This window comes from Leuresthes tenuis, unplaced genomic scaffold, assembly GCF_036924035.1.
Source record: "Leuresthes tenuis unplaced genomic scaffold, fLeuTen1.0.hap1 SCAF_9, whole genome shotgun sequence".
Lineage (NCBI taxonomy): Eukaryota > Metazoa > Chordata > Actinopteri > Atheriniformes > Atherinopsidae > Leuresthes > Leuresthes tenuis.
The window spans coordinates 14709714-14734602 of NW_027325363.1; the positions used below are offsets into that span (position 1 = coordinate 14709714).

A 24889-nucleotide genomic window follows, 5' to 3' on the forward strand; every position below is an offset into this window, starting at 1 on the left:
ACCATATGATTGTGACTTTGATGCCGTAAATCCATCTGAAACATATGGAGAATTCTTAACTACCCACATATTTCTGTTCTAGATTCGAGGGATTGGGTGCAGCTGATGTCCAGAGTGAGGATGACCAGGGCACCGACTCTGAGCACGATCCCCCAAACTGGCAGCAACTGGTGGGACGAGAGGTCCTCGCAGGTCTCCGGCCTCATGAAATCAAGAGACAGGAAGTCATCAATGGTGAGGACACAACACCCATACATTTATATTATCAACCAGGTTTCCCCCATAAGGTGCTTTATGAGACTGTTTGATGAGTGGAAGAGGAGGGAGTTGGACAGCAGAGCAGTTGATGGGATCCACTCCCAGGTTTCTGCCAACTGTCGACGTGTGTTGTGTGAGCTGCCCGCCATCTTAACTCAACCACTTTCACTGTGCCCCCAGAGCTGTTTTACACGGAGCGTGCACACGTGAGGATGCTGAAAGTTTTGGATAATGTCTTCTATCAGAAGCTTTCCAAAGATGCAATCCTTCCTCCTGCTGACATCAAAAACATTTTCACCAACCTGGAAGAGGTTCTCCAGCTGCATGGTACACACACACACACACACACACACTGAAACCTGCCAGAAATGTGTCCCATGCACGACTGCACTTAAACCTCTGATAAGCAGCAAAGCATGAATGAGCGTTAATTAAATTAAAGCCGAACTACTGTAACACGCTCATGTGTGTTCTTCTGCTGTTTAACACAGAGATGCAGACGTTTTATTCCCTGTAACATATAGAAGAAAAAAACAAAAAATGAGTGTGTTTTTTTCTTTCAAACACGAGGCGATTAAAGTGCAGGCCTTCCTTTTTAAAGAAAACATCAACTTTGTATTCCTGTTTGTTTATCAGTCCTGATGTCGAGATGGAACGGATATTGCGTTGAGTTGCCTGTTGACTGAAGTTATTTGGTTGACTGGGTCTCTCTTTTGCTCCGTTAATAGATGTGACTTCTGTGGTGAATGGCAGCTCTTCCTCTGCAGCGTGGTTACATGCAGCCACGCTGCAGAGGAGTAAAAAGCTCCCTCCTGGGCATGTTTCAGGGTTGCACTGCAGTATCTGATTACACAGAGATTTTTAGTATCAGGTAGCGTTTAACCTTCTGTTTTCTTGACAAGCCTAATTGGTGCATCACTTCTAACTTTCAGTTTCAATACTTGAGCAAATGACCGCTGTTCGGAAGAGAAATGAGTCTTCAGTAATCGATCAGATCGGAGACGACTTGCTGTCGTGGGTGAGTACAACTGTCGAGCCATAAGTGTGTTTCCTCTCTCAAATACTTGTGTGTGCTGCACGAGTTTCAACATGACCGATGTGACTGGAACTAAACAGAAATCTAAGGAAGAGGGGGAAAAAATGACGTTGGGATTGGATTGATTTTATCAGTTTCCAACACGTCATTTCCACATTAAAGTTTATATGTGATAGAGGTGAGATTACTGGATGGTTTTTTGGATGAAATCCTGTATTAAATTTCTTACAGTTAAAACACGGGACAGCAGAATATCGGCTCTTCTCAGTGAAAACAAATTTTATCACAGTGGAAGCAAATCTGAGAAATTCAACCTCGTTCCTCAATAAATGTTCACGTCAGAAGCTGCCCTAGATTCGGCTGACATTTACACATCTCAGTATCATGTGTGATATATTCGATGTGATATATTCTACTGGCAGCCTAATCTGAATCCTCTCTATGGGGGATAAGCAGGGTAACCGGTCCCCTGAGGGTCTGAGCATTGATCCAGTCTGCATTGAGCTTTAAGCCGCCTCTGCTAAAAGGACATAAGTCTGGCCCACTTCTGGGAGTCGTTCACTTATTATACGGGTTGCATCTAAGACGTCGCCATGCTACATAACCCTGACCTGGACTGACTGGGCTTCTGTCCGTCTCATGCTCTCGTGTCTACAGTTCAGCGGTGCAGAGGAGGAGAAGATCAAGCAGGCAGTGGGGACATTTTGCAGTAACCAGCCTTTTGCTCTGGAGATCATCAAGACCAAGCAGAAGAAAGACTCGAGGTTTATCTCATTCATTCAGGTACTCGCATTATGCTCACACAGTGCAGACAAAGTGTATGACAGCTTGAACATACTGCACTAAATGGATGCTCAGGACTACACTTTAGTAGCTCAGTTTAGCATTTGTAAGTATTCAATAGATATTCTGGCTTTTCTCCGAATGCACAAGAACCTCCAACTTTGATTTTTGTCGATTTGCAGGAGGCAGAGAGTAACAGACTGTGTCGCAGACTGCAGCTTAAGGACATCATTCCTGTAGAGATGCTACGGCTCACAAAATACCCCCTGCTGTTGGACAACATCGTCAAGTACACAGGTGCATTGTTGTTGACTTATCAGAGCTCTTTTACTGCAGTTAACGATGCTTTTTGTTTTCCATGTGTAGTTACCTCATGTTCACTAGATTGTTATTTCACATTGAGCGCTACATTAAGGGGAGTAATTCAACACTGTGCATGGTAATGATGAAATAAACCAAAAAATGTAACGGGTTGTCATTAAGTAGCTGCAACTAACAGTTATTCTTATTTTCATTAACCCACCAGTCATTTTCTTGAGGAGTTATGTGTGCTATAAATAGTCAGAGAAGACATGAACTATTTCTTTAAGTCCCCATAGTGACTGGGATCTACTTTTGAGAAGCAGTGGTGACCAAAAAAAGTTGTGCTTTGTCTGAAGTCATGTCCTTTACAGAGGCTGGTTGGCTTATTTCTTCGGATGGGCGTGAGAGATGTGGCTGGATGATGAGTTAGGAATGAATACTTGCTTCTTGGGTACCGCTGCAGCACCTCTGCATTTGACCACCTTGATAACAGTGGTTACACTTTCCTCTCTTCTGATATTCAGATCAGTCACATCGTTAATTCTCTGGAGAACATACAACCTTGATTTAGAAAAGCAAGTTGGAACGCTGTGAAAAATGTAAAGAAGTACAGAATGCAGTGATTTGCACAATCCCATAAACTCAATAAGCAATTCACGATTGAAGGTAGAAAACCTATCAAGTGTTGAAAGTAAGACATTTTACCTTTTTCCCAAAAATACGGGCTCCTCTTGAGTTTGATAGCAGCATGTCTCTGAAGAATTTGGTGCAGGGCTGCGTTTCCCACAGTGTAGAATCTCCTCTTCTTTTGACAGCAGTGTGTAAACATCTGGGAACTGAGGGAAAAGAATAGGGGGTAAAAAAAAAAATAAAAATCAACCCTCGAATTTCAGCGAAACAGTCTCGACGGAGGCTCTGCGAGGCAACATGCCAACTATTAATGATTACAGGGACTAATGTAGAGCTTATCATTATGATCTGGAGCGACGGTGCACATTTCATGAATTGTGGCGCCCATTATTGGGTCATCATTTCAGTCTTGGCTGCAGTCTGGGTCTCACACTGGGGAAACACGAGTGATAAAGTATAACCGGCTATTACAGGCCCATAACGCCTCTTCTTGCTTTATCATAATTTTTGAGAATGATGGCGTGTTAATGGACGGGGGACGTATCAAATTGCCGGACAGCTTCCTGCGAAGCTGAGGAGATCTCACTGCTTGATGTCTATATTTTACAGACAATGCGGTGGAGAAGGACAAAGTGAAGCAGGCAGCAGAGTGCTGTAGGAAGATTCTCACTCATGTCAACCAGGCTGTGAAGGAATCTGAGGACAAGCAGGTAAATAATTAAATAATTGTTATTTTAAACCTCATTCATGCCATCTCTTGGATTTTCTCATCAGTCTCATATTAAGTCCTCTTCTTTTCTCGCTCTGACATGATTTATCCTCCTCTCAGCGAGTGCTCGCTCACCCCCTTTTCCTGTTTTTTTTTCTCCTTTTCTCTAGAGGTTAGAGGACTATCAAAGAAGATTGGACCTCTCCTCTCTAAAGCAGACAGACAACCCCGTGATCCTCGAGCTAAAGGTGAGTTATCTGCACCACCTTTACAGCTCCGGTTAAAGTGTCCTCAGTAGTAACACACCCACATATGGAGCCTGAAATATGGGCAAGATAAAAAAAAAAATATGTGAAAATGACTCTGTGGACCAGTAACCAATACTTAAAAGCCTTTTTATTTATTTTCCACCCTTCAGAACCTGGATCTCACCAAGAAGACGCTGGTGCACGAGGGTTCGCTGTCATGGAAAGTGAACAAGGACAAGACTATTGGTTTGTAATCAGCGCTTTGTTAGAATTTGATTACGCATCCGTCGCTCATACTGCACAGCTTGCATCTTCAGTTTATCGCCGTTTGACAGCGAAAACGTGCGTTCTGACCGTCTCATTTCAGAGCTGTACACACTCCTCCTGGAGGACATTATCGTTCTGCTGCAGAAACAAGACGAGCGTCTGATCCTGAAGTGTCACAGCAAGAACCTGTCGAGCACTGCGGATACCAAACACATCTTCAGTCCCATCATCAAACTCAGCACTGTACTCGTGCGTTCTGTGGCTACAGGTCAGTTCACGTTTGGTTTTGGGATTTAAATGGAAAGCGTTTTGCTTTACTTAAAAAGCGCTCAGCCTTGGGCTTTGCATTCATTACGCGGGAGAAGGATTTTGCAAATCCTCGCAGAGAATCTCACCCCGAATCCTCTGTTCGTCTTCTCTCCTGCCAGACAACAGATCATTTTTCGTTCTCTCCATGTCCGACAACGGCGCCCAGATCTATGAGCTTATGGCGCCCACAGTGTCCGATCAGAAAACGTGAGACCAGCTTCCTTCTGATTGATTGATTGGATTCTTATTGATTTATTTGTTCAATTGGCTGATAGTTTTGTTTTGTTTTTTGTCCTCCGACACAAGGTGGCAGAGTCTGATCTCCCAGAGAGCTGATGCTATTAAAGTCAAGCCTCACAGCGTCATACCTTTACCTCAGACTGAGTATGTGTCTTTCTACTTTTTAGAACTTTCGGGGTTTGAGCTCGTTACTAAACTAAGATTTTGCTTATGTGTCAGTGGGGAGAGGGATGGCGTGGAGATCATAACAGCAGGTGTTTCCAGGCTGAGCAGAGACCCGGACCGCACATCCACCGGCAGCACTCAGTCCACAGGTGACTTAAGCAGCTCTTTTTTTATCCACTTTGCTCAAATGTTCTCCCACAGTCAACAGTGGAGATAATCCTCCTCTGGTAATTTTAATTGTCCCTCCTCAGATAAAGAGAGCAGTTCAGCCTCTCGAGGTGCTTTGCAGAGTTCTCTACCTGGCAGTAATCCGTTCGAGGAAGTAAAGGCAGATGAGGAGGAGGAAGAAGGCTTTGTGGACCCAGAGCTTCCTTATCAAATGGCAGAGAACAACAGAGGAGGGGACTCGTTTGATGTGTTTCCTTCCAGGGCCGACGAAGCACTGAAAACATGTAAGAGAGCAGAAACATAAATCAAACCAAGCGCTGCATTTGTAGTGAATGAACCTACTGTGCTGAGACACTGTGTTCAAAAAGAGAAACGATCATTATCTCTGGACCGTCCCTCAGTGGCGGCATTAAAGCAGGTGCTGGTGACCCAGCTGATGTCCCAGGAGGCAGCAGAGCAAACCAAACGCCCCACAGGGGCCCGGCTCCTCAGGACCACCTCTCTGCGGACCCCAATAGACAGCCGTGCTAAGGTGATGGTCCACAACGGCTCAGAGAAAAGCAGCTCCCAGACAGAGGACCTGGCTCAGGACTTAGGGTCAGGGGACACTGGCTTTTTCGACTCACCGGAAGATTACGGTGAGTGCAGGACGTTGGAACAATGTTGGCTTTTGTCTCAAGATGAACAATTTTTAAAAGAATCCTTAATCAATTCCGTTCTGTTTGCCATCCGTGTGTCTCCCTGAACTTGTTCTCTTCCAGCGGGGGTATTAAAAGTTGATCATTTATTTATTTCCTCCCCACAGGATGCTTGGTCCTGGAGGGTTACGGCGGCCCGGGGGAGAGCAGCACAGACGACGACATCTTGGCGTCGGCCACAGGGAAGCAGCTGAGGACCTCACAAGGCTGCGCTGCCGACTCTGGCATCAATTTGAGATTTTCCTCAACGTCGCAGGCCGGCAGCCTTTCCACCTTCAGCAGACAGGTGCTGTCTCACTTAAGAAATCTGCAGGCCAACCTCAACTATCTGAAGGTACAGACATGTTTGTTCTCAGCTCCTCGGCACGCATAGTGAAAATAAAAACCGATGAATGCGCTTTGTGGTCATGTTATTGCGGGATCTGGCAGCACATTTTATTCTTTGCTTCACAGGAGGTTGAGAGCAAGTACAATAATCTGATACGCCAAAGGCCAGAGAGGTCAGCAGCAGACAGGGATGCAAACAAAGGTACCGACACAGTTGAAACACTCACTCTTGAAGCATGAGTCGCTTCTCGTATCTGTCATGCTTCTAATCTTACATCGTGTTTTTTTTCCCCCTCCCCAGTTAAGAGATAGTGTGGAAATCAGTGCTGCAGCTTTTGGCTCCGGTCCCAAAGAGGAAGCGCCGACTTGTAGTCTGTTCCTACTTCATGTGTCCTGGACTTTCTGGACGTATTATAAGCTTGTCCTCTCACTGCTGAGCCCTCTTTATTTTTTTTTTTCCATCGCCGTTGCCCAGGGTCGCCACAGAGAACGAGAGACTTAAGTATGAGCTAAAAACGTTTGAAGGGAGGATTCATCTGTGTGATGCCGCACCCCCCCCCCCCCCCCCCCCACCACCCCCCCGCCCCCTTCTCAGCACAAGGCAATCAGGGAAGTGGGATTGTCCCGGAACCTCAACCCCCTTCGACCATCGAACACCCGTTTTCCCCTAAGCTCCCTGCAAGAAACAGAACTTATACCAAAATGTACAAAGATGTGTGTTTAGAATATATATATATGAAACACAAAACAAGAAAAGGAAAGTTTTAAGATAATGTATTAAGATTTTTTTTTTTTTTATCCCAAGATGTATTTATTTTCTTTCTTTCTTTTCATTATTTTTTTTTTTTTTAAAGTGTTTCCCACATTGCTTGCATGCTTTTGGCCATGGTGTTACCCTTTGGCTGCTTATCCTGCTTCACTCACACACGGTGTGTGTGTGTGCGTGGTTGTGTGTGTGTGTGTGCGTGTGTGAGTGAGTGCTTGCTAGCATACGAGCACCCTCGCATATATTGATGAATGGCAGCACTATATTCAGATCGATAGAGGCCAGAGTTGCACTGGTGATGGATAGATCCCGTTGTGTTAAAACTCTTGAAAATTGTCTAGGATTTCAGATAAATTCTTGGTGTGGTGTTAACTAGAATGAAGAGTCTCTGGGCTCTGATCTGGTCCTGTTGCATTTCTGTGCTGACTCCTTCGTCCTCCTTGCCGTTAACGAGGTATTTTGCCTCTCTTCTGCTCCTCTTTTTCCTTTTGCGTGTGATTCACCTTCTTTTCCCTGTGAACATGTATGGGTGTCACCCCCCCTTTCCTCCTCCAGGCAGCACACTGGCTTCCTTGCTTATTTATCCCCTCCCACACTCTATATGTAACACCTCCTCATCTGCTTCTGGTTATCTTGCCCTGTTTTCCCCATCTCCGACAAGGAGTGGCGATGCTCTTCATGTATCCGCTTCCAGCAGAGATGCCGCTTCTCCGTGCTACCGTTGGCGCTGCCGAATCTACTGCCTGATATTCTAATAATGTCATGAAGTTCAGCATATACGGCAAAAATGATCAAGTTGGAAGATTATGCATAACTTCGAGAAATAAATGGTGCCATGATGTTCAAAAAGGAAAAGTCTCTAAAGCGTTTTTCTTCTTGCGTGATCGTGTGTCAGTCTAATGCAGCGACTTCACTCAGACATTTTACCGCTGCAGTCCTTGTTGAATGTCAGTTTCTGCGGTGGAGAAATGATCAAAGGCCATTTCTTTTGCTGAAAACGTGAGAAAGATCCAAGGGCGCCTTCTGATGGTTTGGCAGACTGTTCAAAGAAAGGTCACTTATGCCTGAATCCTCACACTGTTGGTGAAATAACTCAAAGAAATGTTTAGTTATGGTGATGAGCCATAAGCTTTCAACGACAAAGGCATGGAACTGACTGTGTAGCTTGACTCTATTTGGTATCAGGTTGAATTATTGCTCAGACATGAGCAGTGATACCTGACAGGATATTAAAACTAATCAGCAGGCCTAATGTTTCTGTACATGTGCTATCCTGTTGTCCGTGCATGTATCAGGTGGTAAACACTATGTGTGATTAATATCTAATATTTTAATAGTCACCAGGTTGTTTTTTTGCAGGATAGTGTCAACTGACATTATCTTATTTTCCTTAATGCTCCATAACCGATGACAAAAGAGGCTGAACTGTTGGCAAACCTCCGCTATTTTGACACCCAGCCTTGGTGGAAACTTACGACGGCTATTTAGAGTTGTGTTTGAGCTCACGTGAGGAATTTTAGTCGAATTTTCAGCTAGAAGCTGCCAGATGCTTTTCTGTCTAATAATCCTCTGTGTTCACCTGTTAGTTGTTGGTTGCCAGCTTTGTTCGACTAGTTGGGTACGAGATTTGGTGAAAAAGGCGTTCCAAAGTAAATGGCTGACAATTCAAAGTCTTCATGCAATCAGTTTTGGCCAGTTGTCTCTGGGAAATTGTCATGCTTGCAAAAAACTCCAGTTGTTTTGTAGCAAGCGATGTTTTCATCCCTCTACGTTTTATTTCTTAGCTTTGTTCTTCTGCATAGTTATGTTATTTACTCCCAATTTCCCCATTAGCCCAGGTGAGCTGAGGTAAGTGCTATGTATTCAGAGTTCAGTGTATTATTTAACCATGCAGGTCTCAAACTTGGTCCATTTGAAAGATGACCTCTTCTTTGCGAGTCGCCAAACCAAATGACGCAGGCGAGGGATCCTTTTTTGCCTGAACTAACTTTGAAGATGCAAACAGTGCTGGGAATTTGAGAGAGAGAGCTTAGATGCTTCAAACATTTAAACTCTGTCCTCCTCGGTCCAATGTCAAAAATTTCGCTTTGACCTTAACGGTGGGAAATATTTCTGTAGGCACTTGGCAGCAGTAAATGTCAGGGTGATGAGTAGTTCTAAAGAAACCAAAGGAAGTTTGATGAAGGATGCCAGAGAGAGAGGTTCTCATTACCAGCAGGGGGCAAACTTCCACCATTAAACATCGTGTCAAAGAAGACCCACCCTAAAACCTGCAGTGAGATCAGAGTTTTAAATAACCCAGGGTGCCTATTGATTTTCCAGATATATTTTACTCCAGTCTCTGACAAATAATTGGATTAAGAAATGTATCCCATTGGCCTTTATAATAAGATAAAGCTGTAGTTAAGAGGATCCAACAAAGGACTGCATAATTTAACGTAACTCTCTTTGTGTTTGCTGATACCTGTTGGTGGGTTGTAACTGGCAGAGATCTTTGCATTGTGTATCAGAGTTCAAAGGCGGAAGAAGCCTGACAATATGAATGACACGTTCCCCCCTATTTCTCCCGCTCAGTCACTCCGACTGTGGGCATGCTGCAGTGAAGCAGAGACGAGAGGTAGAGGATACGTTAGGAGGGGACAATGAGAAGCCAGGCGAGGTAGAAATGGAGAAATGGTGAGAAAAAGAAAAGAGAGAGAGAGAAGCCAATAAATTAAGAGTAATAGGGAGGAAGTGGTGGGGGGGGGCAGGATGTGATAAAGACACGGGGACTATGAAGTGATGGCTGAGGTAGAGGAACGGTAATGGATTTCCCCGCATGCACCTGTCATCACACTAATTGGAGTGGCAAAGACAAAGAGGAGAAAGGTGTCAGTCACATCAGAGCATTTCAGGAGGCAGTTCACGTCAAGCTCAGATGAGACGAGCTTTTCTCCTCAACTGTCCTCGGCTCTGTAACAGCGCTGTGTGTCAGGGAGGGAAAAAAGGCTTTATTTTTATTTTTTTTGTTTTAGAGGGAATGCGAAATGGGTCCTGTGTTGAACCAGAAGTAAAAGGGTTGTGCCCACTAGGCCTTTCAGGTTGTGTCATCCTCTAATTAAGTGTTATGTACTGATTGCACAAAGTTGGGAAAATCTAACCAAAAATCAAGTTCAGGATATTATGCGTTTACCTGATTCTGTGTTGCTGTGATTAGAATGTGAAGCACATCACTGCCGTCGTCACCTGGGGGCTTAATTCCAAGATAAGGATGCTCGACTAAATGACTTACCTGTGTCTTCTTTAGAATGGCAGTCCTTTCATCCGCCTCTCCGCAAACAGTTTTGCCAATAATCAAGATCTGAGTGACTGAAATGAAGATTCATGCGATCACCCAACATACGCAGATGTGTGTGTGTGTGTGCATGTTTTGTCCCCAAAAGAGTTTCTCATCAATATGGTAATGCAGCCAGCAGTGCATTTATTACCATACTGATGTTTCAGGTGTTTTATATTTACATATCAGCTTGCCCGTCTGCAGCCAATGTTTATCCTGCGTCATTGTAAAGAATTACCCTGTTTTTTTTGCTGCTGCATGACTGGTTGCTACAGCTGGCGTTGTCATGCAGTGACGTACACTGCCCACGTTAACACTTGAAGCCTTCACTCAGCACATCATCCCCTTCTATTCAGCGTGCCACATTTTTCACATTTGATATCGTGCGCTGCTCCTCAGTATTCATGCGCGCTTATGGCAGGATGCAGACATGCAGCATCCTGAGCTACTGTTCTTCCAAATATATCCATCAGTAGTCATTACCCAGAGTTGTTTCAGGTCAAATTTTAGATCAGTCAACAAAATGATTAGTTATTCTCCCTCCTCTTTGCAGAGACTCTGTGAGGTTGTTTTTATATGCGATAAATCACCGTCTAGTTGCACAGTACTCATCAAAGAGTATCATTTTTCTGACTGTGGATTAAATGACTCAAGGGGAAATAATGTGAACTGCATCTAAAAAGTTCGGTAAAGGCCAGGTTTTGAAGGAAATACAGGAAAGGTGTTTGTATCTGCCCCTAACATCAATCCATCCAACCCTTTGATACACCTTTTTAATCTCATTCACAGCTGTGAGGGTACTTTTAGAATTTTAAAACAAAGATGTATGCATGGAACATTTTGGCCCCCAAAGTTTTGCCATTTTTTTTTAGCCTTTATTGTAAAACTCTAGTATTTGGCACTCTTTGACCAACATACTGCAGCTATTACACATTGGAAAAGTTAGACTGTGTTGGAGATATAGACATGCTTACACCTATGGTCAATTAAGAATCCAAAATCAATCGAACATGCATGTCTTCAGACTGTACTAAGGTACTTGAGAAATGCCACTTGTGCACAGAGAGAACCTGCACTCCACAAAGAATGATCTCGGTTGTCTGTATTTACATTGAAGGCGTTTCATTATACACTTAAAGCATTTAAATCAAAACCAATTCTTTCTGTAAATGACTTACCGAAAGTCTGTTTAAATTCAGGTTGTGCTATCGGATGAACTTCATACCTGTCCAAAAACATCTGAAGTTTCTTTAAAAATTTGTCACCTCAACTACAGCCAGTCTCCCAAACAGGGACCCTGCCCTTATATGATTGAGTTTCACGTTGCACTTCTCCCCCTCCATCGAGCTCAAACCAGTATCAGATGAATTGGACTAAAAATCAATGCACTCTCCACAGTCTGTTTAATCCATCCTCTCTGGTAATCGCTGTCCCATGCAAAACAATGAGCCAGGCGAGATGTGGAAGGGATGCTTTAAGCCAATGCTGAGAGAGAGAGAGATGAAGTGACTCTTTAAAATGAGAGGAATATACTAAACTGTGCACCATTCAAAGAGCCCAGATTTAATGTATGCCAAGCAACAGAAAGGATCTCTGAACCCATTCATCTGCTGTTGCTGTGGGACTCTTCTTAATCAACCCATCCGATAATGAATAGGCACCTGTGGCTTGGCGTTAACCCTGTCTAATTATCACACCACACTTTGATGGAGTATCTTGGTAAAAGGCTGCGGACAGGCACGCTGGCTTCGGGCTCCGTGGGTTCGTCTGCTGTGAAAAAGAAGCCAGTGGGAGCAACGAGCAGGCATTGAGCTGTGACCTGGGAGCACACCCAGGCTTAACGCACCTCAGAAACACAGCAGAAATCGATGGTGCGATTGGCAGTCGTGCTTCTGCGGATTTTGGTAACCAGCACTGGCAAAGTACACAGCTGCAGCCTCTCTCCGGCCAGGTTGATTGGACAGAGAGTAGTTGTTTTTGTGTCCAGTACCATGAAAACGGGGAAAGCGAGGTGATAAAACCGTGCGTAAAACCAAATTGAGACGTTTAAAATTGAAGTGGGTTGTCTGACATATGGTTGGAGTCAGCTGCTCTGTGTTCCCCTGTGGGCATTTGATGGCAGTGAATGGAGCTTGCCTCACTCCTACTGATGCTGGATTTGGTTGAGAGGAGAAATGGCTAAATGATTTACTATTCTCAATTCATGGCTGTTACGAGTAATTCAAATCTGAGCACAACACAGTAGAATGCTGGCTTCCTTCAACCTTTAAAAGAACAGGGTGACATGTATTCCCTTTTCCTGCCAAGACTTAGATGGGAGGATTAATGCCAGTGTCATGTTTTTACGGCAAAAACAGAGCTGCTGTGAGCCACAGCAGAGAGACTCTTTCAAACAACTGCAGTATGCTCACATTTGACTAAAAATAATTTCCAGGAGTTTGGTGCATCCTCCCCTCTTTTTAATTTTACAGAGCACAACCGTAGCCACGATTCACAATGAGTCATCTAGGAATCATGAGTCTTCTTTTATTGCATGGAGCGTGTGTAGCTTACTTAATTGTGTAATCATTCTCGGTAAGTGCGTGTCATATAAACAGGCTTTTGCGGTATTCTTTAAAGCCCCAGCCTATCATTTCACTGTGCCGTCCTCTTATGAGGTTCTGGTACCCAACCACTGGCTCGGTTTATGTTTTATCCATGAGAATGAATTTTACATGAGCTTTGAAGCTGAAATGGTTTGTTTTACATTGGCAGTATTTGTTAACGCTGAATTAAAATGGGCTTCTATCATGAGATGCAATAGAGCCCAATGCATATTATCCAGGTATATGTGAAGCTTTTGATAAACTGGAGGCCATTTGCTGAAGCCATTAAAAAAACATTTCTAAAATGCCACATGGAGAGCTTCATCTGACCATCATCAGTCTTCTCCTTCCTTCTTGAAATTCTGCTCTGACAGCATAACGGTGAACACAAGCCTCTAAATAAGTTAAAGTCAACATTGTACATTTTCAGATGAGGTGGGAGTGGTTGGTTCGGCAGTGTGACTGGTGTCCAGTGGGGTGTTGGGAGGGAAGGCTTGCGTTACCTTGGTCAGCTTTCACAGCTTCAGCTGCATCCCAGAATTAGATTAGGAGAGGCAACGCACGCCTGTCTGAGTGTTCTATGGATGCTGAAAGACAAAGATGGGGTCAGTTGATTTAATCTGCCTGCCATGCTCCTGCAGAGTGTTGATCAATAAAGCTCCTATACTAATTCCAACATCAGGAAGGAACGAATCTACGTGTAGGAAAAAAAGAAAAAGTCTGAGAGAAAGCAAAGATGGAGATGAAGAGAATAACAACAAAACCTGACTGGAATTGAAAAAAGCTCTTTTGTTTGGTCATCGCTCACCATTCTCTCCACAGGCCCCTAAACGAGTCATTTGGGGCATCTAAGATGGAGTTCTAGCATCAACTACAACTCATTTAACAGCATCCAGCTGGCTTTTGAAAAGGGCACATATTCAGTGGCCCTGTCCAAACTAACACACAAATATGCGTTTTAAAAATGATTTCCAAAATGGAGATTCTGAAAAACTTCAGTATTTCTGAAAAAAATGCTGAAAGTGCATTTCTATATCTATATATGTGCACACAAAAACGTTGTGTACACACGGAATAGTATCCAATTAAAATGATATCCTGAGTAGAGTAGTCGAGGCCTAATAATCTCTGGTAAGGCCAGCAAAGTGAATTGCCTCTCAAGACCTGCTGGAGCAGAAGCTCACTCAGGGGCTCCAATGAAAATAACTCCTGTCAAGGGCCCTGCTAATCCAGCTAAACGGGCTCACAAGGGCACTATTTGACAAAGGGTTGTGGGAGTAGGGGAAGGCATCTCCTCAAAAGCCATTCTATATTAGCATGTTCACCTTGAAACTTGAAAAAAAAAAAGTGTTTTTGCCTCTCCTTGCAGTCCCAACAGCATATGGACTTTTTGGCAATTGTGAAGGTATTTTGACCTATTTAAACAAGCGTCCATCCTTCCCACCTTTCGCCAAGCAGGTAAAGTTATTGAGAAACAGCTATTTTAGGTAAAAGCTCTTCTCAAAAGGTCTTTTATTTGTCCCTGCTGGAGGTCAGGCACTGATAGTCACTGTGCCAGTGGCTTTGATGTACTCGCCTGATTACTTAATTGAACTCTGCTGATGGATAGTCTGCTCTGCTGGCTAGAGAAAATTGTGAGGTCTGTGCTGTTTAACCTTTGGTCAGGGTTGAACTGGTGAAGGATACTCAGACCAGATTACCTGAGCTGAGGAAAATTAAGATAAGAAAGACTGTGTGTCTTAATTGCTGGTAGATATCCTAAATTCAAACCAACTTTCTTCCTTTGTCTCTAAGACTGCACCGATTGTGTTTGCAACTCACAAGACTTAAAGAATCTGCTTCCAACATCTGTCTGACAAAGTAATGTATTGGGCTGGAGCGTCACACAAGCATCACACAAAGGACCTACAGGTATTAAGCATTCAAAGCAATGCAAGCTGCATGATGGAAAGTGAGAAGTATTATGTATGCTACAATGATCATGATAACATTTTTCCCCCCAGAGGATGTCTTTTTTCCCTAAGCCGACGGGCCAGACGGGTTCCTTACATATCTTCAGTCAATCCAGCTGTCTTGCAAGGTAACTTTGATCCTGCTTGTATGAAAAAATAGCTCTGAGAGTTTTCTGCTAGTGTAGCAACTTGAATATTTCCACCAACTTGTTAGCCAGATGCCTCAGAAACAGTGATTTGAGTCCTTCTGCAAGCCATTGCTGTCACTTAAACATCTGTCCCCTTTTCTGCTTTCTTGGAATGAGTGAGAGAAACATTTAACTGCCCATTCTCTTTTGTTGAGTGTAACATTGCTCTTCTGTTCGCTGGGATAATGGTTTGCTTAGAGTGATAAAATTGTCCAAATAAAGCACGTAACCCTTGGTTTCATCACACCGAACAGCAGCTTTTCTGCAAAGAGATGCATGAGCTGTGCGTGCAGCTCAGATTCAAGCGACATCAAGCTGTATGACTGCTTTCAGAGCTGTCACATATAGTTAAGAGTTTGGGTTTGCCCGACTCTGGCACAAACATAAAAAAGGATTTCTTGATTTTCAGCTCCAAATTCAAGTCACTCCACTCTTCTTCACTGCTTTATCCCCCGTTACCCACTCTTTCCCTTTTTTCCTCATCCCTCATGTTATGTCCTCCCATCTCTCTATGGCCATTGGAAGAAAGCCAGAGCCATTAGCCGGCTGTCAGTCTGAGAGAGGAGAAGGATCTATCCTGTTAGCTGATGCAAAATGAACAACACCACTTTGTCACACAATTCGCAATCTCGCTGCACCTTTGGGGATGGAAGGTAATGTAGCAGACGCAGACAATAACAGAGTGTTTTGTATGTATGCAGATGGACACCAAGCAACAGAGCCTAACACCTTGACACAGTGCTGCTCTACCAGTGCAGCCTGATTCATAGCTGATGAATATTTACCAACTGGCCCTTCCATGTCTGAAACTGCACTGGCTGGTGAGGGAAACAGAGGTGTTGAACCTCTGGTGGGTGAAAGTTGTAAATCAGTCTCTAACACCAGTGACTGTCAAGGTGAAGGGTTTACTCTCCATGCTTGTGTGGGTTTGCATCAGTGCGTATTGAGAGCTTAACATTTATGTGCCCATATTTATGCATGTGTCATATATCAGGCAACAGATACTGTGCAAGCTCTATCTTTTATCCCCATGGGCTCTGACAGGGTGTAGTCTGACTGAAATCTGGTCATCCCTAAGGACTATGAAATAAACATTGACCATCTGTACTGTATGATGCTTATTATTTGATCATTTCCCAAGATTATAATATGACAAATGTACATCACTAATGCACCACCTCAGATACTGACCCCCTCAACTCTCCCACTTCTGTGATGTCTCTCCCTTGGAGAGGCTGCTATCCTGCAAAGATAAATATTAATGATATCATGGCAGTACAGAATTGGCAATTCAGAATTGGCATTTGCAGCAGAAGCAGTGGCAACTTGGTAGAACATGAAGAGAAATGTCCTCAGTGTCTTTCTGCATAATAGTACAGAGGTATGAGCCTTTACATGTTCTTAAATTGTATAAGTATCACTGCACTGCATTACATATTTACTAAATGGGTCAAAGTTTGAGGAAAACCATTGCCAGCTATGGTTAATTTTTTTAGTCATATACTCAGTAAATGTCATCATTTAGATTAAAATGTTTCTAAATGATATAGTCATAGAAATTGATTTATCATGTTTCTGCACAGGCCTGATTTCCACTCCCATCTTTAGCCATGATTGGATGTTGACTGTCGCCTAATGAATCACTTGCATTTAAAAAAAACGTTGTTTGCCCAACATCAAAGCAGATACAAGAAGGAAAGTAACAATGAGAAAGAACAGTTTTACCAGTCGTGAAATTGAGACACTCACCAGTGATGGAGAGAAAAGGAAATTGATTTTGTTTTGTGATCTCAGATGTGGAACAACAGCACAAAAACTGTTGGATTGAGAAAAAAAAAAAAAGATGACAGAATTGACTATGGAAGTTCAGAGCAAAAAAAAAAAAACCTGCAAGAGAATAAAAACAGTAGTCCGCTTACAAACTAGAGACTAAAAATTCACAAGCTAGGTCTCACAAAGACAGCAGCAGAGATATGATGGAACCAGTTACTCGAACAGCCCAAGAACAGCAGCTCTTCAATGCTTAAAGCAGGACATGAGCCAGCTAGCATCTTGTGACAGTAAATCAGAATGATACTTGTTCTCTTCTTAAAGCAAAACAGCAACAAGCGTGACGAAAGACTGCATTTATCTATAGTACCCCCTGTGAAATGAGTACATTAGAAAACAAATGATAAGATACTAAATCAGAACAAGTGATCATCCTCAGGAGCAAGATCTCTTAACTGTTTTGTTTGCTTGTTTGCTGTAGATTATACTCTGCCATGCGTTTTCCAGTTCAGTGTCACAGAATCAGTATTGTTTCGCTCTGAATACAAGTTCACACGCACACATTCTCCGTTCGTAAATGCCTCTTTTTGTATAGGAAAGGGTATGCACATGCTTTTTGTACAAAAGTATTCTCGATCTTTGAAAATGTATTCGTGAGCGAGCCCATTGCTTGTTTGGGTTGCAGGCCTTTCACTGTCAGAACGAGACTGCGGGATAATTGGAGGCCAACTTTACTCACAGTGATGACTGAACTTTGATTCTGGCTTTGCAAAGTTCAATGCAGAGTTCACCCTCGTCTTTTCATGGAAAAGGAACCTCTCAGGCTGTCGAGTTAATGAGAGAGTTGATGCCAAAACATATGCCAATAGAATGACGCTCTGAATGCTGATGAGTGAAATTGCTGACAATCCATGTTTTGATTTGTCAGTGGATATTCGCTGGTAGTGTACCATGCCAGATTCCTTCAATCAATACACCAGCAGGGATGCACCCACTCCCTGACTTCAGCATAAATGTGTCATTCATTGTGAGCGGTGCCACGCACCCTTGTTTGCATCACAGCGAGGTGACTGTACCCTTGTCCTTCCATTCCAGAATCAGCAGCCTTATTCACATCCATCCTACGCACATGGGGCTTCAGTTCATTTGGGTCTTATGACTTTCTCAATAAAGCAATGTGAGTATGTTGTCTAATTGCAAAATGTCAGATGTCGTTATGTAAACCGTGATCAAGTCATACAAAGTTCACTAATAACTGAGGCTGAGACAGTGGCTGACTCTGACATGGCATGGCTTGAACGCACAGCCTTTCTGAACATATTTTTATCTGGCTGATTTTCCATCATGTTTCAGTGCATGTTTTCAATGCAGCTCTTAAAGCTACTCAGTAATAGTATTCACTACTGTGCCCGAGTAAATGTTCTACAGCTGACAGAGTGCCAGTTCCACAAGTTGACATTTTCAGCCACAGTTAGGATTTTTATTTTTTTTTGCACATCAGGACATACACACCACTGTGACTGGGCCCAAAGTGAGACATCAGATGAGCCCGCTCAAATTCTATGAACTCCTCAACTGCAACACGGCACAGCAAATCGGTACTGTACATCTACTCCGATTCATAACCAAACTGACCTGAAGAAAATTTCAGTTTGTGTGCTGTTTGTCCCTTGTGTTTAACTATGTCAGTAATGTTGAAATGGTTTATTTTCACATTCTCTTATTGATGACGTTTTACATGATCAGGGCATAATCCAAAAAATCTGGTCCTAACTGGATCTTAAAGTTAGGTGAATACAGCCTCATAAGGACAACAATGCATGGCATACTATTTACATCCATTACCATGTTGTCATAATTTTTTTTAATAAAAACTGAGCCAAGAAGCAGAAGCAGTGTGTGAAAAACTAAGTATGCTCCTCCTGCTTCCACATGAATAAAAGGGTAAGTAGCTGCCAGCTGTTGCTAATCAAACACACTTAATTAAATTATTATCAGCAAGTGTGAACACCTATCAAAGCAGATGTTTTGTCAGCTTGCTGGTCTGGGGCATTCAGGTGTGAGTTAACATATTGCTGTGGAGGAAAGACATCAGCGGTGATCTTAGAGAAGCAATTGTTGCTGCTTGTCGATCTGGGAAGAGTTCTAGGGCTATTTACTGATAATTTGGAGTCCATCATTCTACAGTGAGAAAGATTATTTACAAGTGAGAAAACTTTCAGGACAGTTACCAATCTTCCCAGTTGTGGTTGTTCCAGCAAATTCACCGTAAAGTCAGACAGCAGTTAGAAAAAAACTGAATAAGTGTGACTTGCTTAGAAGGGTTGTTCTCTCTACAAAGATAATGCCAGCACAACTTAGCATCTGCAACTTAGCATGAATTTGCATCTGAACAAACCAAGACTTCTGGAACAATGTCCTCTGGACGGACAAGACCAAGGTGGAGATGGACTAAACGCAGCATATCAGCAAAGGGCAAAGGGGCAAAGATTTTAACTCGTTTGCTGCCATGGGAACATGGCACAATGCAGTCACCGAGTCGACCCAAGAACTCAAAATCAAATTGTGTATAAGATTCTGTTTCATAGGAGAGACCATTTGAAGACAAAGAACAACATACGTGAATGTTCAAGAACTTGAGAATTCAAATCATTTTGGCAACTAGAATGGATAAAGCATCACAGCAGATCAGCTAGTGTCCCAAATTCCAAAAGGAACTAGGACAGGATTCCTGAGTGTAGGTGCTGTTAGTGGTGTTGTTCAGTTAGCAGATTTAGGCTGAGATGTCCTGGACAACCAGGAGCAGGAGTAAGAATGTTGCACAAAAGATTGCCTGAAAGGCAGAATGGCTGAAATCGTTTCTTGTTTAAGACCAGGCTACTTGACTCACAGAATTGAGACATGAAGATAATTTGATCAGAGTGGTGATGACTAAATGGAGAATGGGGGGATTTTGACATTGTGAGAAAGTGGGAGTGACAGAACTGTGTAATAGCAATAGCCCAAACAGATCATTATAACTGAACTGACACAAATGCCTCATTAACATAACACTTATACGTTTCATGTCAAAGGTATTAATTCAAACATGTAAGTCGACGAGAAAACATAAAAGAATTTTGTACAAAAAAAAAGTAAGAAAAAAATAGAAGGCAGTAGTAGGAGATTTAAAAAACATCCCGGTTCTTTTGACTCTTGTTCAGCTCGAGGAAATACAGCCCCAAAGATTACACATAACTGTATGTAAAGGTCTAAGATGTAAAATGTACCAGGAGAAAACCCAGGCATACATTAAATGCTATCAGTAAAAATGAAATTGCTCTCGTCAGCGCTGGAATGCTCAGATTGAAATTTTATAATGGCTAATGTGAGGTACTTTTCTAAAGCTTTTGATTTTGTGGAAAGCTTCAAAATGAGCCAACGGGTATATAAGATCATACAAACTGTGTGAAGTTCTATCAGGAGGACTGCTGTGTTAAAAAGCAGAAGTCGGTGTCATATTAATGCCAAATAGACAGATATTTGAAGTATTTAGATGAAATAACATGATATACTAACACATCTTTTGCAATGTATCAACAGTTCTGACATAATTGAAATACAAGTGTGAAAATTGTCATCTCGTCATAAAGAGGTGAAGGCTGCACACAATCTGACATATTGCCTCAGGCGATGTTGAGTCCGTGATTGGGTCTGAGTTTGGAAATAAAGAGAGAGGTGTGGACAAAGACCAGACCTCTGTAACTCACTTGTCATGTCCATCTCTGCTTGAGGTTACTAGCTGGAGGCTACATTAGCCACTACCAACATAAATCTCCCACAAATTGTCATATTTGCTCCACCATCTCAATGGCAGTGCATCTGTCTCTGTTGAAGAGTGACGGCATGTTCGGATTGTGTTGTATTGTTTTTCTTTTCCTCAGCACGGACAAAATCTTTGTATGCAAGGTAATAACAATGGCTAATCCAGTACGCTTAGAGACTGGCAAAAAGGCAAATGCATATTCGGCATAGCTTTGTGGTTGTCCCACAGGGCAGATGAAAAATTAATATCAACTCTCAGCCTGCATTACTAAACGCAAACACCCCATTACATTTTCATTCTGTATATATATTACACTTGGATGATAGATATCATTTCCACGTCAGCATGTGGGTTTCTTTTCCTGATAGTAATTGAGCTTAATTCACTCAACACATATCTAAGTGTGTGGCATGCACATTGCTGCAGTGATAATGCAGATCAGCATATGGTAAATATGCTAACGTGTTTGTGCATATTTCATAAGCTTATCATTCATTCAATCCCTTTTCAGTCCCGAGGTTGTATGTAAACACACCTGGAGGTGCTTTCTAAGGATTAAAACCCTTATGTGGTTGTAATCCAAAAGCTGTACAACTGTACACTTGTACGTGACACGGTTGTCTGCTAGTCTGCAAGCAAATCTCTTTTAAGTACGGGCTGAATGTTAGCAGACTCCTCCGGCTTTGTTTCTCCTCTTTATTTATCTAACCAGGAAATCTTATTGAGATCAAGATTTAATTTACATGTGAGTCCTGGGAACAAAAACCTTTAGCCAGCAGTTGATTTTAGGGCATATGCCATCACATCACCACTGTTAGCAAAGGAAACAAATGCGTTCCACTTAACCTGCTGTTCCCCCTCTCCATCCTCTTGTAACAGGAAGGGAAGGCTTTTGGTCAGATATGTTATGATCAACAGTAATGTTTTATCAGACTGTGATTCATGCAACTCAGATGCTTTGGCGCCTTTCCACGGCTCTTGAATATCTGCAGCCCAACTGTGCTGTGTGTTGATTAACCTATGGCGCTGTCTGTGGTGCTGAAGAAGCAGGCATATTTGAGACACTTTTGACTCAGATTGTAAGCAAGTTTTCCTCAGTTTTAGGGTAGTGTTTTACAGTTTTACTGGTTTAGTCTCCAACCTCTCCGTGTTCCAGAGTGGCCTTAGGCAAGATATTGAGCCCAAAATGCTCGCAGTGGCAGCTTTACCACTCTTAGCGAATGAGTTTGTGCATGAGTGTGTGTGTACGTGAATACGAACAATCAAAACCCACAGGGCCATTTTGGATTCATAAATGCAGACAATTTACCACATGGAATTGTGTGTTTTTATTTTAGTCCTTCTGCCTGTATTATCTTGCATCTGTGATGATTGTAAACTAAATTCCTGGACAGCAGAAGAAACTCCAGCACACTGCTCTGACTTGCAAAAAAACATTCTAATGGCGACTTTTCAGTATCTTCATCGAGCAAAATTCTTAGAAATCAGAAGTCATCTTAAATAGGTAATAGCTGTACGTATCCAAACAGTCACAACTCCCCAAATGTCTTTGACAGATGTAAATACAAGTCATAATTCGAAAATGTTGAAGTATTCTAACAACAACAACAACAAAAAATCATGAATAGATCCTAAATATGGCTATAGCAAGTGTAAGCCAGTGGAAATTCTGGTATTTTTTCCAACATAAGCAACCCACACAGCATGTCATGTAAATCCTGTTGGTGGATGCTGCATCTTTTCATCGCTTTATCTAGTTATTACCATTAATACAGCCACATTCATGATTTTTTTTTTTTTTGTCAAAAGTAATTTGGATTTTTGAAACTTGTAACACTTTTGAATTATGTGTGCCATTTATATTGTTTGATGGCATTTGGAGAGTTACTGCCACTTCCTATTAAAGATGGCCTCTGTTTTAAGTGCTGCTTATTCAATGAATGTCTAGTACCAAAAAAATCACCATTACATGTTTTCTGCAAGTCAGAGCAGTGAGCAGCAGGAGTTTCTCCTGCTGTCCAGGATTTGTTCATCCTTCTCCTACGCACCTGTTTCTATAAATAGATGTGTGAAGTTACTCCTTTGCTGTAAACTAAATTCCTGAAATGTTCAGTTCTACTATAGCGTAGACTTTATTCCTTGTAGAGTCACCTTAAAGATCAGAGTGACATTGTGTAGTCACTAAAAGGCAGGAGGATCACAACATTTTGGAGACAGGACAGCTCCATAGTTGAGGTCCTGCTGAGTTACCAACTTTATGCAGGAGAGGGACCTGAATAATCTCCCTCATACTGGGGGGATTTTACCTAATATGAAGCTTACATTAAAATGGAGAGGCATGTAGTGAAGGTAGTGACACTGAGCTGAGTTCAAAGTTCAAAGTTGTCCCCTGAGGGAGACTTTATTATTTTCAATCAAAATACGTAGCTTGCGGTATGTGAGAGATTTGAGGGTTTGCATTTTTATGTCTAATGCAAGGGCAATGATAAGTAAAACTTTGTGAATGAAGAATGTTGCTGTCTCTGACAGTGAGTTTGGATACATTATCCAAAATGTTGCATGATACAATGTAATGCTTCAGTGTCACCTTTATTGACAGTTGGCCTACCTTTGGCAATACTTACTGGTGGAGGCAGTGTGGGAGATTTTACTATAATTTACAGAATGCTGCTCTGTTATTATGACAGTTTGTGAAGACAGATAGGCATTAATCACATTTTGTCTTTCCAATAAGAGGTGATGACACATTTCTCTGTTGCCTGAGGTTTTGCTAAGCATTGTTTGTCTCAGAAGCTTCTGAAAACGGCCACATTTATTTTCCTGTTGCATAAAGCTAAAGCAATATGAGGAGAGAAGCTGGGGTTGAATATATTTGTTATGGTAAAATCTTTCTAGGGAGCAAATATATCAATACTGTAGGTTAAAGTATTGGAAAAAGAGACACATCAAGTAGCCTGGTCTTAAACAATAACCTATTTCTGCAATTCTGCACATCTTCTGTGGTTGAAATGTTCATTTCTAAGTTGATTCTGATACAGATTTACATAACAGCAGTCACTGGGACACCAGATGTGGAGCAGTTGTGGGGTTTGTTTGTCAGTGTTATGCCAACCAATTTAAATTTAACAGGATTGTTTTTTTTTTCTTGTCAGCTTCAGTAGTATGTCATGGTATGATGTCAGTTTAATTACATGATCGGTGGGTGTACTGAGTGGGTCGGGGAGCTGCCAGTGACGAAGACATTACTCTCAGCTGTCCGCTCACTACTCTCGTGAGTTATATCAACCTTAACCTTTTACTACAGTGTTAGGTGCTTAAACAGACATTTACACTAAGTCCTCTGTCTGTGATTCATCTGTGTGGCACAGTACGGACACCTTATTATCTGCAAGTTGCCATTTCTCACACGTCTCAGTGAACTGGTGACCACTCTGGAGTATGGATAAGTGCACGAAATAATAAAAGAAAAAAAAAAGAAAAGAAAGATGAAAACTCAGCTGAGAACAAAAGCAGCAGCATGGCCATATTGTGCACTCATAAAATCTCCACAGATTTTGACTGGAGCAAAAGCGCAAGATAAAAGGTGTAGATTGTTAGTGCATTGGCCAAAAGGTTAGTAGAACTTGGAAATGCGTTTATATTGTAACCTTTACTTGGGAGCTTCAAGTAGGACAAACTGTTTACAGGGAGTTGCATTAAATAATACACTGTACATAAATCAGAACATGCTTTGTCTTATTAAAGAGGTACCGATCGGATCCATAAATTTGGCATTAACATCGTTTAATCACACAACTTCCAAGTTACAGCAACGTTTCATACCACTGTTTTTTTTAATAAAAATGATTTAGTTTTCCTGCTGCTTACAGGCTGCTTTCACCTGCAGATGAGTTTTTAACGCTTTCATGATATATCAAAAGTCCGGAGCGTCTTCCTTTGCACGTAAGCTCAGTCACTGTTTGAGGAAGGCACTAAGCATTCCCCTCTGACTGTGAATGTGTGTGCTCGCAAGGGGGGGCGGGGGGTCTAGGAGAAGAGACCTCGCCCGCACCTCAGTCTGCCCCGCATCTTCCGGACTGCAGTGGATAGTACAACTGATTCTACATGACAAGATGTAAAAGAGGTGTTTTGTTGGCCGCAGAGTGTGCTTCACGTGTCCGTTTGTTCGGAGGAGCACTGTAGAGCGAGATCACTGCCTGGCTTTCCTCTTGCGCTCTTCCCTCGGTGGTAAGTGGGATGCGGGATACGCAGCATCACTGGTATCGCTAGAATAAGCCTGACAGATAACACCTTCCACTTCAGAGGGCCTATCAGATTTAAAGGCACTTGAGGTGAAGACTGCAGGGAAAAAAATAAAACTCTGTGT

The 24889-nt window shown here is 42.3% G+C and overlaps 1 protein-coding gene across 4 annotated transcripts in view; it reads left to right on the top strand.

The window, feature by feature from the left end:
* Positions 1 to 7762, top strand: part of arhgef12a (Rho guanine nucleotide exchange factor (GEF) 12a) — a 37953-nt gene extending 30191 nt beyond the window's left edge. For all 4 annotated transcript variants that reach the window (XM_072392484.1, XM_072392485.1, XM_072392486.1 and 1 more), the window contains 17 exons: positions 83 to 234; positions 439 to 585; positions 1191 to 1276; positions 1952 to 2077; positions 2260 to 2374; positions 3620 to 3720; positions 3890 to 3967; positions 4138 to 4213; positions 4335 to 4502; positions 4663 to 4750; positions 4850 to 4927; positions 5003 to 5097; positions 5200 to 5400; positions 5518 to 5754; positions 5922 to 6148; positions 6268 to 6343; positions 6443 to 7762. In XM_072392484.1, the coding sequence (XP_072248585.1) occupies positions 83 to 234; positions 439 to 585; positions 1191 to 1276; positions 1952 to 2077; positions 2260 to 2374; positions 3620 to 3720; positions 3890 to 3967; positions 4138 to 4213; positions 4335 to 4502; positions 4663 to 4750; positions 4850 to 4927; positions 5003 to 5097; positions 5200 to 5400; positions 5518 to 5754; positions 5922 to 6148; positions 6268 to 6343; positions 6443 to 6453 (2062 nt within the window). In that variant the 3' untranslated portion in view covers positions 6454 to 7762. The remainder of the gene's footprint in view (positions 1 to 82; positions 235 to 438; positions 586 to 1190; positions 1277 to 1951; positions 2078 to 2259; positions 2375 to 3619; positions 3721 to 3889; positions 3968 to 4137; positions 4214 to 4334; positions 4503 to 4662; positions 4751 to 4849; positions 4928 to 5002; positions 5098 to 5199; positions 5401 to 5517; positions 5755 to 5921; positions 6149 to 6267; positions 6344 to 6442) is intronic.
* The last annotated feature ends 17127 nt before the right edge of the window (positions 7763 to 24889 follow it).